This window comes from Polypterus senegalus, chromosome 7 (genome assembly GCF_016835505.1).
Source record: "Polypterus senegalus isolate Bchr_013 chromosome 7, ASM1683550v1, whole genome shotgun sequence".
Lineage (NCBI taxonomy): Eukaryota > Metazoa > Chordata > Cladistia > Polypteriformes > Polypteridae > Polypterus > Polypterus senegalus.
In genome coordinates, this window is record NC_053160.1 from 106,244,534 (window position 1) to 106,261,341 (window position 16,808).

At 40.4% G+C, this 16,808-nt stretch overlaps 1 protein-coding gene across 2 annotated transcripts in view; it reads right to left on the reverse strand.

The window, feature by feature from the left end:
• Positions 1–16,808, reverse strand: part of dnai1.2 (dynein, axonemal, intermediate chain 1, paralog 2) — a 346,056-nt gene that overhangs the window by 306,037 nt on the left and 23,211 nt on the right. For both annotated transcript variants that reach the window (XM_039759139.1, XM_039759138.1), the window contains 2 exons: positions 11,303–11,377; positions 10,848–10,946 (listed from right to left, as the gene is read on the reverse strand). In XM_039759139.1, coding sequence (XP_039615073.1) covers positions 10,848–10,946; positions 11,303–11,377 — 174 coding nt within the window. The remainder of the gene's footprint in view (positions 1–10,847; positions 10,947–11,302; positions 11,378–16,808) is intronic.

Here is a 16,808-nt window from a genome sequence, read left to right on the forward strand (position 1 = left end):
ACTTAAAACTCAGACCTAGACCTACACATACCTAACTATAGACTCATTTCATATTTAACCTTTACTTCAAAAAGTAGTTGCCAATCAGCTTCAGTCACAACTTACGCATAACAATTTATTTGAGAAATTCCAGTCTGGCATCCGCACAGGTCATAGTAGAGAAACGGCACTGACGCATTTTGTAAACTACATTTTGATATCCTCTAATGAAGTAAACTCCACTGTAATTATGTTGTTAGACTTAAGTGCAACGTTTGACATCATTGACCATTCTGTTTTACTGCACAGGCTAGAAAATGAGGTTGGGCTTACAGCCACTGTCCTTGCATGTAATCGATTCCAGTATGTACAGAAATTTGCTGACAGTATTCCATCATTATACACAGAACTGAGATATGGTTTCCCACAAGGCCAAGTACTGGGACCTTTACTGTTTTCACTATACAGTAATCCCTCCTCGATCGCGGGGGTTGCGTTCCAGAGCCCCCCGCGATAGGTGAAAATCCAAAGTAGAAACCATATGTTTGTATAGTTATTTTTATATATTTTAAGCCCTTATAAACTCTCCCACCCTGTTAACATTATTAGAGCCCTCTAGACATGAAATAACACCCTTTAGTCAAACGTTTAAACTGTGCTCCATTAAAAGACAGAGATGACAGTTCTTTCTCACAATTAAAAGAAAGCAAACATATCTTCAAAGGAGCGCCGCCATAAAGGAGCGCGGTCAGGAGCAGAGAATGTCAGAGAGCGCGCTCGCAAAGAAAAGCAAACAATCAAAAAATCAATACGTGCTTATAAGTATACAGAAGCACCGCGATAAAGCAGCATTTTGTAGAGGAGCATTCGTGTCCTCTGTGCAAACAGCCCCTCTGCTCACACACCATCCGTCAGGCAGAGAGAGTGAGAAGGATAGAGAGAAGAAGCAAACAAGCACCACGCGGGAAGCATATCTTATAGCATTGAGGAGTTTTAGTTAATATGTAATACATGCTCTGATTGGGTAGCTTCTAAGCCAACCACCAATAGCATCCCTTGTATGAAATCAACTGGGCAATCAAACTGAGGAAGCATGTAACCTAAATTAAAAGACCCATTGTCCGCAGAAAGCGGCAAACCAGCTTAAAAATCTGTGATATATATTTAGATCTGCTTACATTTAAAATCCGCGATAGAGTGAAGCCGCGAAAGTCGAAGCGCGATATAGCGAGGGATTACTGTATATTCTTCCACTTTGATCTATCATTAGAAAAACATGTTAATTTTCACTTGTACAAAGATGATACACAGTTATACCTTTTTTAGACCAAATTAAGTTTCTCCGATGTTCTTTTTAATTAGCTGTGATAGTGAATTAAATTAGTGGATGGATGAGAACAACTTGTCTTCAAACACTAATAAAACAAAGTGATTGCAAAAATATTTTGTCACCATTTAACTAAGTTCAAATCATTATTAATTTTACTGAATCAGCCCGCAATCTAAGAGTTATTTTTGACTCTAGCATGTCATTTAAAGGACACATTACAAAGTTGTCTAAATTTTAAAAATGTTGGGAAATTAAGTCAAGTTAAGTTGTGGAGCACGCACTGGTACAGTGCGCTCCCACACCCACTACACGTCGAAACAGCTCGGGATCACGGTTGGCAGGCAGACACGTGGTCCAGTTCTACCCTCGGGAAATGACCATCTATTTGCCGCAGCCAGGTGTTACGTGGGCAACCCCTTGGCCTGGTCCAGCCACTTGGGTCCTCAACAATGAGTATCTTATGAGCCGGATCACCCTTGGGGTTGGAACACTCCACATGGCCATAGTGCCATAACTGACCCTCACAATGCAGGTAATGTGCCTCATTCAGGACTTCATGAGCAACTGCTCATTCGACACAGTCAAACCAACGGTACCCAAGGATTTTCCGGAGAGACACAATACCAAAGGAGTCCAGACTTCGTCTCAGTTCACTGGATAGCATCCATGTCTCACAACCATATAGTAAGACAGGAAGCACCAGGGCTCTAAAGACTTGGACCTTCATCCTATTGCAGAGATAGCGGGAGTGCCACATACCCCTTTCCAGCGAATTCATGACCCCTTATGCTCTCTCAATCCGTCTACTGACTTCACAGGAAGAGTCACAGGACACATGAATGGTACTGCCAAGGTAAGTAAACCTCTCAATAAGGTCAACACCCTCTCCGCAAAAAGACACACTGCTGATGGCTGTCCCTAAGAGGTCATTAAAGGCCTGGATCTTGGTTTTTATCCAGGATACTTGCAAGTCCAGACACTCCGACTCCTCACTCAGTCTCTCGAGCGCCCCGATCAGAGCATCCATTGACTCCGCAAAGATCACAGCATCATCAGCAAAGTCAAGATCCGTGAATCTTTCTTCACCAACAGATACCCCACAGCCGCTGGATCCCAAAACCATGTCCAACACCCAGTTTATACAAGCATTGAACAGAGTAGGAGCAAGAACACACCCCTGACGAACCCCAAAATCAACTGGGAAAAATGCAGAGGTCCTGCCTCCACTCTGCACAGCACTCACAGTACCAGTATACAAGCCAGCCATAATATCCAGCAACCTCGAGGGGATCCCAAAAACCCTCAGGATGTCCCACAGGGTAGCTTGATCAGCTGAGTCGAACGCTTTGCGAAAATTGACAAAGGCTGCAAAGAAACTCTGCCGATATTTGTGTTTGCGCTCCATGAGAACCCTCAGTGCCAGGACGCGGTCAATGGTAGTCTTCTTAGGCGTAAAACCAGACTGTTCCAGTCGCTGGTAGGTGAACAAGTGATCACAGATCCTATTGAGGACGACCCTAGCAAGGACCTTACCCGGCACCGAGAGCAGTGTCATTCCCCTGTAGTTGATGCAATCCAGGCGATCACCCTTCCCTTTCCAGATATGGACGACAAGTTCTGTTTTCCAGTCAGTTGGGATGATGCCAGTCTCCCAAATGGAAGCAAAGATTGATTGCAATGCCAGGAGGACAGCCTTACCACCAGCCTGGAGAAGTTCACCCTGGATACCACAGATCCCTGTAGCCTTTCCCCCCCCTCAGCTGGTACATCACCTGTGCAATCTCAGTGAGATTGGGGGTGGTTCACAGCTAATTGGAGGATCAGCCTCAAGAACCATGGACCCAGAGATATCCAACATCCTAGCCGGAGGATCAGCTTTGAACAACTGCTCAAAGTAATAATAATAATAATAATACATTTTATGTATATAGCGCCTTTCCCATGCTCAAGGCACTTACAGAATATAAGAAAGAACGGCAGGGTATACAGTATATAGCATAGTACAAACCAAATAAATAAAGAAAAGATTAAGACAGTAAATTCAGAGAAAGCCTAACAGACAACATAATTGATGGTCTAGCACACACATACAGGTTACATGAGCATCTTGACAGAGGTAAACTGACAGAAGGGGAATGAAGTCAAGTAGAGTTAAAAGCCTTCCTGAACATATGAGTTTTAAGTTGTTTTTTAAAAGAATTCATGGAGTCGACCTGATTAATTTCAGTAGGTCATTCCAGAGTATGGGCACTATACAGTTGAAGGCCCAGTCATCCATGGAGTGTAGATTAGTGTGGGGTACAAAAAGATTGCCAGAATCAGAGGACCTTAGTGAGCGGGCAGGCACATATTGATGGAGATGGTCACTGATGTAGTTTGGCACAAGGATATTTAAGGCTAGTGGGTCACAACTGCAGGTCATCCGTAAGGACTGTTCCATCAGCTGCCCTGACTGTGACTCTCCGAGGAACAGATTCAGATGTGCGTAATGCTTTGATTCCACTGTAAGCAGGATGTAGATCATGTGTCACTTGTTTACAGATTCCTCTAACAAATGCCTCTTTATTTGCCCTCCGAGCCCTCACAGCCGTCCTTCTCAGTTCCCGGTACACACCAGAGTTGCCACTGAGCTGTGCACTGTGACTCCTCTCGATGATATCCAGGGTGCCTTTCTAGATGAAACACCTCCTTCTGGGAACACCGGTAACACCAACACAACCCTCAGCAACCTGCAGGGTCGTCACGGAAGGTCTCCCACATCACATTAGGATCGGCAGTCGTACCCAAATCTGAAAGTTCCTCACACGCACTGCATGCAAACTCATTAGAATCAGCCTACTGGACCTAAGCTGGATCCTAAGAGTAGCAACAACAAGTCAGAATTCACAAACTGGGCACTTCTGTAGACCCTGCAGTTTTGCAAGAGCCTCCAGTGTCTGCCCACAAGGATTTCCTTCACCGCACCACCAGTATTGGAGTACCAAGTCCAACGATGCTTTTCAGGGCGCTGGAACCAGGATCTAGCGATTCACAGCCCCTGACCTTTTGCAAAGTCAAGGAACATTGACCCACTTTCACCACGGTCACCAGACCCATGGGGACCTAGACAATCCCCATAGCCGGCCCTGTCAGTGCCAGTGGCTGCATTGAAGTCGCCCATGACCAGAAGAGTGTCACCTCATGGGCACCCATCAACCACCGAGCGAAGCTGCGAATAAAATGTCTCCCTTGCCGAGACATCACTAACCGCGGTCGTAGTATACACTGAGACAACAGACAAGGCACCCAAGGACTGCTGTTATCCGAGTTCCATAATACGCTCGTTAAAAAAAAGTGACATCAGACGCCATTGAAAGAAGCCAATCCACTACAGCAACAGCTACTCACCGAGTATGAAAGCCATCAGATCGACCAGACAAATAAAAGGTGTAACCACCTACAGAGATCTGGCCAGTCCCTGGTCTGCACACCTCAGAGAGTGCCGCCAAAGAAATGTGGAGTTTACGCAGCTCCTCCGACAGCAGAGGAAGATGATCGTCTTGCCGGAGAGACAAGACGTTCCATGTGCCCACCCATATGGGCCGGCCTCAAATTGGGACCCGAGTGTTCCCGTGCAGCAGGCGATGCCTCAGCACCACACCAGTTCCGATCCCCAACAGACCTGACCCTATTGGCTCTCCAACGGTTTCAACTCTTCTGGGGATGAGGCTCCCAAGGGCTTTCCCCCATCCCCTTCATGATGCGAGCAGCCTTCCTATGGGCAGCTGCAGCAGAGCTACTCCTGCAGAGAGCAAAAAGGAGTCCTTTCTGTAGTCTCGGAGCTTTGTGAAGTTTTTCTTACAGTGGTTGGAGTGCTAATCCTGCCACCAATCCCCATTATTTCCCTGCAAGTTGAAGGACCACTTGCAGGACCAAATGCAGTTTAACGTCATAAAAGGAAATTAAGGCATTTTCTAAATAAATTATTAGATTCTGAGAAATTACCTTATTTTTCACTCCATAAGACACACCTGACCATTAAGACTCACCTATGTTTAGAGGAGGAAAACAGGAAAAAAATATTCTGAACCAAATGGTGTACTAATATTTATATATACTTTATAAAATTCTTTTCGCATTTGAAACGGAAATTGCGTATGACCACGCAAAATGGAAATTGCGTATGACCACAGAACATATTATAATACGGGAACTAATCCCTTCGTTTGTGGACACCATTTTTATATCGTCTTTACAAATTGTTATTATTTGTGTGAGAGTTATTTTACTGATATTGAAAAAGAAGTAAACACAAACACGCTAATCTATCCCATAGAAGTGCGTCCCGCGTCACCCTTTCCCAGCCCACCTCTCTGGACTCCAGTGCTGAGCCGTCTGCCGCCAGGCGCGTTCTGACAGAGAAGTTTTATTTATTCGTCCAAGTGGCTGTCGCGGAAATTGCCACATTCTAACTTTTATTAACTGGCAGTACTTGATAGTAGAAGAGATGAAGAAAACAGCTTTGCGTCTTTCTACTTTTTAACTGCGCCTAGCTGTCGAAGGCCGCCTTCAGTGGCGAGGGGTCGTGACTGCTCTGGAGTGGATCTCGGGCTGCTCTGCCGGGTCGATAGCTTCGCAGTTTCAGGCAGCGTCCTCTCTTTTCGCACCGTTTGTGACACTTCAAGTGCCTCGTCGGCTTCTTGGACAGTGGAAATCTTTGCGAACGAGTGTAATTGGCACTATCGAAGCGTGACTCTCTTGGTAAATTGCAGTGCACGACTACTTACTGTCCCTTAAGGTGAGTTTGGGTCACTAAAACCCAGCAACATTCAAGATTGCTTTTGTGATGGATTCTTTTAAGAAGATGGAGGGTTTACATCTAAGAATATGTACTGACCTCATCATGTAAAGTATTGGACTTGGGAATATATTGGACCTTCTACCCGTTAAGCACGGAAGGGCAGGGTCCACATTTCTCAGAATAATTTTTCTCTTAAATCACAGGCACGTAGTGCAACGTTGTCAAGCAGGTAGTTTACCCAAAACCACTGTAGTAGTACTCAATTTATCTTTACTTCTTAAATGTTAATGTTTTACTGTTTAATAATTTATACACTTCTTATATATCATTCAAATTCTCTTATGGAAATGTTTTACTGTTTAATAATTTATACGCTTCTTATATGTTCTTCAAATTTATCAAAATGTTTTACTACTTAATAACTTATTTTATAAATACTACATTTTATTTTTTCCCTTACACTCAGTGACTAAAGCCACTAGGTAATGAGCTAGTATTTAATAAAATATAGCAGAAGAATATTTCAACCATGTAAAGTTAACAGCAGTATTAAGAACCATCATCACTGTCATTAACAATTGAGGTGAGACTTTAAGGTTCAAGTACTCTTCTAGTTTTCTGGAAACCCCAAGAACTCCTCATCACTAGTGTCAAAATTTATGAAGCTCAGTTGCTCACAATCACGGATATCACTTTCTTTGCTATCTTCATATATGATACTATATTCAGTTCCATCTAAGGCATTGCTAATGGTAGCTTCCACCTGCAGCTATAGACTCTTCAGTACGCGAGCGACTCTCCACATTAGTGTTTAGGTCTGGATGGTGCATGTGCCCAAAACATGAACATTTATATGTTATTTAAATAAAAGCTAGATCGAATGTTATTTACCTTGATTTATTTAATTACTTCCTACAGCGTAAATTCACAAGTAGACTGCAGAGCTTCCTGTGTTTGATCGACACGGGCATGTTCAAAAAATACACGTGTAATGCCACGAAAAGTGCATGCTGACACTTCAGTTCGTAAGCAATGGTACGAGAATGCAATCAGACTTCTTTTTGGGCACACACATCGTCCAGATCTAAACACTAGTGTGGAAAGTCACTTGCGTACTGAAGAGTCTATAGCTGCAGGTGGAAGTTGCCGTCGCTGTACTTTGTATATAAGAGCCAGATTTAACGTTATTTACCCATCTACCTTGATTTATTTACTTATCTTCCTACAGCGTAAAGTTACAAGTAGACTGCACAACATTCCGTGCACATATACAAAGTACAGTGCCAGCCAAAGTACAGTGCCAGCAAAAGTGTGATGTGCATTCTTTCTCCAATGTAGAACCCTTGTCATCATCTGAGTCAGGTCAGGTAATACACGATGGTCTGTGATGCAATATTTGCTCCATAAGACGGAGAGACATTTCCACCAACTTTTGGGGGAAAAAGTGCATCTTATAGAGTGGAAAATACAGGTAACTCATGCATTTATTTCTAAGTATTGACTTCTGCAATTTGATGTTCACTGGATGTTCAAACTGTTCTTTATACAGCTTCCAGTTACTGTTGTTACGTTGTGTAAAACGTTAATAAAAACAGAATACAATGATTTGCAAATCCGTTTCAACCTATATTCAATTGAATACACTACAAAGACAAGCTATCGAATGTTCAAACTGATAAACTTTATTGTTGTTTTGCAAATCTTCACTCATTTTGAATTTGATGCCTGTAACACATTCCAAAAAAGCTGGGACAGGGGCATGTTTACCACTGTGTAATATCACCTTTCCTTTTAACAACACTCAATAAGCGTTTGGGAACATAGGACACTAATTGTTGAAGCTGTGTAGGTGGAATTCTTTCCCATTCTTGCTTGATGTACAACTTTAGTTGCTCAACAGTCCGGGGTCTCCATTGTCGTATTTTGTGCTTCATAATGCACCACACATTCTCAATGGGAGACAGGTCTGGACTGCAGGCAGGCCAGTCTAGTACCCGAACTCTTTTACTACGAAGCCACGCTGTTGTAACACATGCAGAATGTGGCTTTGCATTGTCCTGCTGAAATTAGCAGGGACATCCCTGAAAAAGACGTTGCTTGGATGGCAACATATGTTGCTCCAAAACCTATATGTACCTTTCAGCATTAATGGTGCCTTCACAGATGTGCAAGTTACCCATACCGTGGGCACTAACACACCCCCATACCATCACAGATGCTGGCTTTTGAACTTTGCGCTGATAACATTCCGGATGGTCCTTTTCCTCTTTGGCCCGGAGGACACAACGTCCATGATTTCCAAAAACAATCTGAAACGTGAACTCGTCAAACCACAGCACACTTTTCCACTTTGCGTCAGTTCATCTCAGATGAGCTTGGGTGTTTCTGGGTGTTGTTGATATATGGCTTTCGCTTTGCATGGTAGAGTTTTAACTTGCACATGTAGCGACAAACTGGGTTAACTGACAATGGTTTTCTGAAGTATTCCTGAGCCCACGTGAGAATATCCTTTGCAGAATGATGTTGGTTTTTAATGCAGTGCTGCCTGAGGGATCGAAGGTCACGGGCATCCAGTGTTGGTATTCAGCCTTGCCGCGTACGTGCAGAGATTTCTCCAGATTCTCTGAATCTTTTGATAAAATTATGGACAGTAGATGATGAAATCCCTAGATTCCTTGCAATTGTACGTTGAACACGCAGTTGTTCACAAAGTGGTGAACCTCACCCAATCCTTGCTTGTGAACGACTGAGCCTTTTGGGGATGCTCCTTTTATACCCAATCATGACAAACACCTGTTTCCAATTAACCTGTTCACCTGTGGAATGTTCAAAACAGGTGTTTTTTGAACATTCCTCAACTTTCCCAGTCTTTTGCTGCCCCTGTCCCAGCTTTTTTGGAACGTGTTGCAGGCATCAAATTCAAAATGAGTGAAGATTTGCAAAACAACAGCAAAGTTTATCAGTTTGAACATTAGATATCTTGTCTTCGTGGTGTATTCAATTGAATATAGGTTGAAAAGGATTCGCAAATCATTGTATTCTGTTTTTATTTACGTTTTACACAACGTCCCAACTTCATTGGAATTGATGTTGTAATTCAAAATGCTGCTTCAAGAATTATTACAAGAACAAGAAAACACGAACACATAATTCCAGTTTTTAAATCTTTACACTGGCTCCTGGTTGAGTTTAGGGAAAATTTCAAAATCCTCCTTTTAACATATAAAGCCTTAAATGGCCAAGGTTCGGCTTACTTATCACTTACACCTGTCAAGTTGTTTTCCCTGCCTAAGGTAAAGTCATCCCTGAATGGAGTATTGCAGGAATCGTCGGGTAGATGGGTCCTTTCTTCGGATTGGCTGGCCCAGCATTATCTGAGCTGTGAAATGGCCAATTGGGGAATGCAGCTTGATGGCCAAGATCTCCAGGACTCTGAACAAATCCTAATAGTATTATGTAATATCTTCTACTGTTGAATTCTGCTCTGTACTTGTAAAAGTTCTATTGCACTATTATATTGTATTGAGGATTACTTGTGTTCTGTTCTGTGTATTGTATTCTATTTAGACCTTTTTTTTTTTTGACACCCACTACATGCCCAGCCTACCTGGAAAGGGGTCTCTCTTTGAACTGTCTTTCCCAAGGTTTCTTCCATTTTTTCCCTACAAGGGTTTTTTTGGGAGTTTTTCCTTGTGCTCTTAGAGTCAAGGCTGGGGGGCTATTAAAAGGCAGGGCCTGTTAAAGCCCTTTGATGCACCCCTTGTGTGATTGTGGGCTATAGAAAAATAAATTGTATTGTATTGTATTGTACTACCTGGACTGGGATGTGAAACAGGCAGAACACTATAAAAGACCACCTTGCCAGTTCCCGCCTTCAGCTTGTCACCTAAAGGCTTAAATTTTAATTGTAGAATTGACAGTCAGCCTTATGTATGCTATTTGTTCCAACACAAACAACAACTACTGGACCCAAACCTGTTCTGACCAGGAAATATCCACATTTCTAGGGAGGTTTCCCACCTGCGCATCTGAAAGGCAACATACTGTGCGAAATTCTCAATGCCCTCTAATGACTGAATTCCCCACTATCACTGCATGTCTTTTTCTAGGCACCTGCTTTGAGACAATCCATTGACCCCCACCATTACCTGCTTACAACCTCAGAGTTATCAGTTACCATTCAGCTCCACAAGGTCCTGAAATCTTGTGTCCTTAATAGTAGATGGTTATTTTTTCCTCTGTAATAAAGTTTATCAAATCTAGGCAAAACCTTTTAAAATTCCTTTAACAACAGAAAGGCCCTATTACCTTCAGATTAATTTGGGGTCCGACATACTTCCAGGCCTTGTGATCACAACTTGTAGCTCTAAGCCAGGGAGTTGCAGTCTGCTTCCAAAGTACTGAGAAGCTAAAATAACTAGACATCCATTAACCAGTTGGATTCTAAGAACTTTCTGTTAGGTTCATTATTCTGTATTATGGTGCAAATTGCTTTACCTTATAATTTCAGTAACAAGGAAACTTTGACTTGAATTTCAGAGTAAGTAAAATTACATTAACTAGTCTAATCATAAGATCCATGTTAGAATAAAGCTGAAATGTAAACTTAAATGAAGTATAAATTAATTTTAGATGTCAGTGAGGTGGACTGCTTCACTGACTTATGTAGACTAACACCAATCCAAATTTAATCCATTGCAAAATCTGTAGAATGTTAAAAACAATACGCAAGAAAGGAAATCTGCATGTGTACTGTACCGCTTCAGACAATTGTAACTGATCAGGTGGTTTTAGAAGAGTTTTTCCCTGCATCCACTCATCAGCAACATCTCCCATGTCTGTAGCATTTTCATCGTCCTGTTGAAGAGAATCTGTCAATAAGTCTTTAAATGTGAATTTTAGTGAAAGCCTAATTCATAAAGTATTAATTAACCCACAAAGCTACTAAAGGGCTCTTTGAACAGCTAAGAGAGTCTTGACAGTTTTATTTTACATTTACCCAAGTAAAAAAATGATGCTGTCCTTTAAAAAACTTAATGCAAACTGTATTTTTACATTTTTACAGAAAGACAGGATTGGTTTATTATACAATACAAAATTTCTACACAATTAAAAAAAATAGCTTGCTTATATTTTTATTTAAAATTTACAATTTCCCATAGGTTAGCTTTTTAGAAGATTCAAATATGAGAAAAAACAAAAATTCTTATTACCTTTTTCTTGACAGCAGGTTTGACTGCCTTGGGTGGTGCCGTTTTAATAGATTGGGAAGCAACCTTCGGTGAAACCTGTTAAGTATTAAAATAATATTTTAATATTAAACACATTTTTCTGTGGACATTGGTGCATACTTCTTGTTAGCATAATATATATTACTATACAATATCCAAACGGTCTCTGTTTCACTGACCACCAGCCATCTAGCAAGCCTCCATTTTATTATACAAATTGAATTTCACAGCATATGGGCTGGATGACTCATTAATAATTAACTGAGAGTTCGAGGAATAATACACATACATTGTATTAAAAAAAAAAAAAGCATTCAGCAGAACTTTCAAGGACTCGTGATAACAGATATGAAGAACTGTGGGGAGAAAAAGGAATGTCAGAAGAAAGAACTGCTACAACAGGGTTCGACACTAAAGGACAAAGAAATGTTTCTGGGGTACTGAGTACAATAGTACCAAAAATGATTACTTGATGGGTTTGTTCTGCCCCACATGCTGTTAGCTGTTACTGTTATTTGTCGAACTGTGCTCCCCCTTTGTCTTGTCATTTATTAACACACCTGTCAGTCATGTCCCACACTCAGAGTGGTGTTATAAATGTCTATGAAACTTATGTAAAGCATTGTGCACAATAAACATTTAAACACAATACACCCCATGTGTCTTTATCTCTTGTTTCGGTCACTTCCGAAACTTTTATTTAAGGTATATAAACCCCTGAGTCTGGTTAGTTATGGTACGCAGTTTGAACCTCTGTCTACGTGCATCTCTTTGTCTCGATCCAACCGTGGAAATCACTCGCCTTGTAAGTGTCTTTTAAAGCTTTATTGTTTAATGTATACTGTCTGCTATGTATTGCTTTGTAAATCATTATTTATTGCCTTTGGTTGTACACCTGTATATACCTGTATGTTTCTTTTGTATGTATTTCAGTTTACAACAAGGTACATACAGTAAAAGCCTTCAAGAAAACTCATCTTGGTCATTTTTATGTGGATGTGCCGAGTTGTTCAAGTTCTCTGTGGCTGCATTGCACAGACAGTGTGGACTGAGGCAGAAAAGGGCTAATACTAAAATGTTACAGGGTGTATGATATAAGTGATACATGAGGACAACGAAACTGGATTACTGGGGTATTTGAAGTATAGAGTCATCATTGATACCTACAATGGTATTAAATGTCTATGTCAATAGATTGTTAATTGACCCACAGCAGTAAAATGCCCAATAAGTAAAATCTGCAGGGGTTTGTTTTTTTTTTTTTTGCTTTTCGTAAAGCAACATGTGATCAAGCAGCATTATAAAATGTTCATTTTAACATTAGAATTACCAAAGCCTACAAAAAAACGTGTAAATCCGACCCACTTTAAATCCCTTCGCACCTCTCATTCAGCGTCTTTTGTCTTGTAAACCCCAAGCAGCAAGCAGCCTGCTATACCATCTCCCCCACTAACGTATAAAGGACCCAGCTCAAGCCTTGATTATCTTGGGAGTGAAGTGCTGGAGTTTTAGAGTGGAAATAATAGATTGTGATTTAGACCACATGCATTTCATGTGTGTTGCGTGTCTACAACAATCTATTTAAATCATTAAAAAAGCAACGTTTTTCATGTTTTAGTAATAAATGACAAAATGTAGACATGAACTGTATAATGTGTGAAGCCTGAAGTCCAAATATCAAATAAACACTTTCACAAAAGGTGCAAGTGCAATACAACAGCTTTCATGGTAAAGCGGTAAGGACTGCTGGCTTGTATTCAAGAGGCCGTGGGGTCGATCCTGGGTGTCTTGCAAATTTACCGCTTTGAGTAGTGAGCTGCTCTTATTGTTAATATTATACAATAAAAACATATATTTGATTTGTGTCTGTAACAGACGTTGTAAATTTATAGCACTTGAAAAAGTTAGCGTTTTTTTCACTTTTATTTTCTCAGTCATGATCACGATCTACCCATACCACTTCTCTTTCCATACCCCAGAGAGATCTGATGCTGTTAGTTTTATTTCAAACTGTGAATAACAGATCTTGAGGAATAAAAGCTGACACACAAACATTGGTGAATCATACCTTTTTGGTATGTCATTGTCACTTAAATTTTTTTTTATTCAGTTTTATTGAGTGTTCCTGCTCACACTGTATTAGTACGTACTTCATGGTCCATAATGTCAAAGCCGCACTGACAAAAAACAGAGACATAGGTATAAATGATATTTGGAATTATTCATTTTATGGCCTGTATAGTACATTTCGGAAAACAAGCACTGATGCAACATTATTCAGATTATTCATATTCATTTGCATGCTTTCTTGCAGTTGTAATTAGTGACTGCTTTTCTTTTTTTTTTCCTTGATCTTGCCCAGTCTCCACATTTAGGTGCATGGTGGTGTTTCTTTTGTACTCCAGGACATGCAGAGGAGAGCATAGTACAGAGAGGTCAAATGTTAACAGTTCCCAGGTTAGGGTTAGGGTTAGGGTTAGGGTTAGGTTTTAGACATTATACAATTTATGTCTACATTTTGTCATATTTACTAAAACATGAAAAACGTTTCTGTTTTAACGATGTGTTTACATAGATTGTGTATATTATGAGGATCACGGAAGACAGTTAAAAGACCCGCGAGATGTAGAGACTGGCCACGGAGCGTCTCGCGGGGACCTTAAACATGAGACTTTGTGACAAGAGATTGACCCAGGACCATCTCGTGGGACATAGAACATGAGATTCTTGAAAGATATGCCCTGCTTACAACCAATATCAAATAAGACCACAGGCAGCAAAACACTCAGTCATGTAAAGGCTTGGAGCACAAACAGATCCAGGGCTCTCAGCGCATATAAAGCGTATAATGACAATATGTTATAGATGAAATGTCGACGACTAAGCGAAAAAGAAAGAGCAGCACGAAGAAAAGAGTCTCAAAGGTGTTGGAGAGAAAAAATGCAAAAAAGAAAATGAATAATCTAGGTGCAAATTCAGAAAATAAGTTAAGTAATAATCAGCCCGGAACAAGTGGAATTGAAAAAAAAGCACGTCCAATCAGGCTCAGAATTAAAAGACAAAGAGTAAAAGACAAAGTAGAACTTCATAAAGACGTTCAAAAACGCTGGCGCTATACACATTAAAGCAGGTTAGCGATTATGAAAGCAGTGGAATTCGAAAGGCTCAAAAAAAAGTTGTCACAATACAAATGCAGAGAAAGTTAAAGAATATGAAAACAGGAAAATTAGAAAGTATCAAAAAAAAAATAAAGTAAAGATCGCTGTAGCACAAACAAACGGAAATTATTACTCAAAAAAAGGGAAAATAATCACTACGGACAAAGGGCCTCATGCATAATGGCATGCGTAGAATTCACACTATAACATATTGTAAGCACAAAAGCCGAAATGTGCTTACGCACAGAAAAATATAGATGCAGGAATCTGTGCATACTCCAACTTCCACGTTCTTCCGCTACATAAATCCCAGTCAGCGTGAAAAGTAACGCCCAACTCCTCCCAGAATTACGCCTCTATGAATATGCAAATCAATGTAAATAGCCCTTAAGCTCAGTGTTCTGTGAAAACACAATGGAAAAAGCACGGGGGAAAATATAAGAATTTCAGCGAATACCAAGTGGAGGCAAGGAAAAAGTTACTATTTTTGGTTTAAAGAGTGGTATAATCAACAAAAGGAAGTTGATCGAGTGACAGAGTGTCGGAGAAACTCGAAAGCTCAAGTCCACAAAGTCGCACAGTACCCGAAATAAGAAAGAAGTTGTCACATATCTATGTCGCCGTGAAAAGGCAAGTCGTAGCCCAACGTCTGAGTGTCGCATGAAAGCTTATTAGGGTATAGAGGGAAAAAAATAGGCACACGGTGGGGAAAAAAAGCAGGAAATGTCAACTTTAATCTCGAAGTTTTCACTTTAATCACACAATTTATTTTGTCATTAAAGTAGAACATCATAAACTTTCTTATCTTAAAATTGCTTAATTTACTAGTTTCTCAAATCCCATTCTAACTACAGTAACACGTTAAATGCTTTGTTTTGTATTTGATCTTCTTTATGCTCTGTGTGTGAATCACTAGTGGTTCTTAAACCGGCTTTCTCTTCCTCTGACAGGACAGAGAATCCATTATATTTGTGATATTACAGGTTTCTGAATAATTAAAATACTGAGTTGTATACGTGATATCTTTTTCATGATGATAGGAATGAAAGCATGTTAATAAACATGGGAACACGGTGGCAGCAAGTTTACAGTGAGGTAATTGTACTAAGTACAAACAGTTCAACAAGGAGCACTTGATGGACTGATTGACTGTGTTTAAAATTCTTAGGATGAAACTGTTTCTGAACCGTGAGGTCCGTACAGGAAAGACTCTGAAGCGTTTTGCTGTGGCTGAGGCAGCGTGTGCTTGATGCTGTATCCCGATAATTCTCTTTCCGATCAGCTGCTGCTGTGATTCACCACTCAGATACAGTGATATAAATACTCCAAGTGAGAGTAATATGGAAAAAGATGATCTGCTGTGGCAACCCCTAACAGGAGCAGCTGAAAGCAGAAAAAGAAGGTGCAGTGAGAGCAACAATGCTAAAGCAATTATGGTATTTGGAATACTATGGCTATTCCCTGGACCATTATATTGTTACAGGTTAATTACAATCAGATGCATTACACTAATAAACAATATGCAGTTAGTTTCAGTGTATTTATAAAGCCGCGTCAGGAATGTGCATCTAAGAAAGAAAAGATAACCACATAGGAACAGCAGCACTGTTTCACTTTTCCTCTTGCTTTTGTCATTGTCTTTTCACAGAAAATTGAGCTTAAGGGCTATTTATATTGATTTGCATATTCAAAGAGGCGTAATTCTGGGAGGAGTTGGGGCGGGACAGCAGGCGCGTGCACGAGCGTTACTTTTCACGTTGACCGGGATTTATGTAGCAGAGGATCGCAGAAGTTGGCGAATGCACAGATTCCTGCATCTGGATTTTTCTGTGCGTAAGCACATTTCGGCTTTTGCGTTATGCATGAGGCCCCAGGTGTCATTGAAAAAAAGCAGGACAAAGTGAGGTCAGAAATAAAGGACAAAGTGTAAAAAATAAAGTAAAACATCATAAATAGATTAAAAAACAAGGGGCCCAAACACATGCAGAACAGGTTAGAGATAATGAAAACAGTGGAATTCAAAAGACTCAAAAAAACGTAGGTGCGATACACATGCAGAGCAAGATACAGAATATGAAAGCAGAAAAAACGAGTGTCAAAAAAAAAAGAAAGTAAAGATCGCATTAGCGCAGACAAAAAGAAATTATTACTCGGAGAAATAACGAAAAGACGAACAGAGATCAAATATATGGACATAGCTGATATGTCAGAAGTATGTAAATATTGTAAGGCTTTGAAGTTCAAGTCTGAGAATTTCAAAAACGGGGTTTACCTCACATACATTTATTAGCTACTTTGCAAAACAAATTATTAACTACTGATGATGTAGA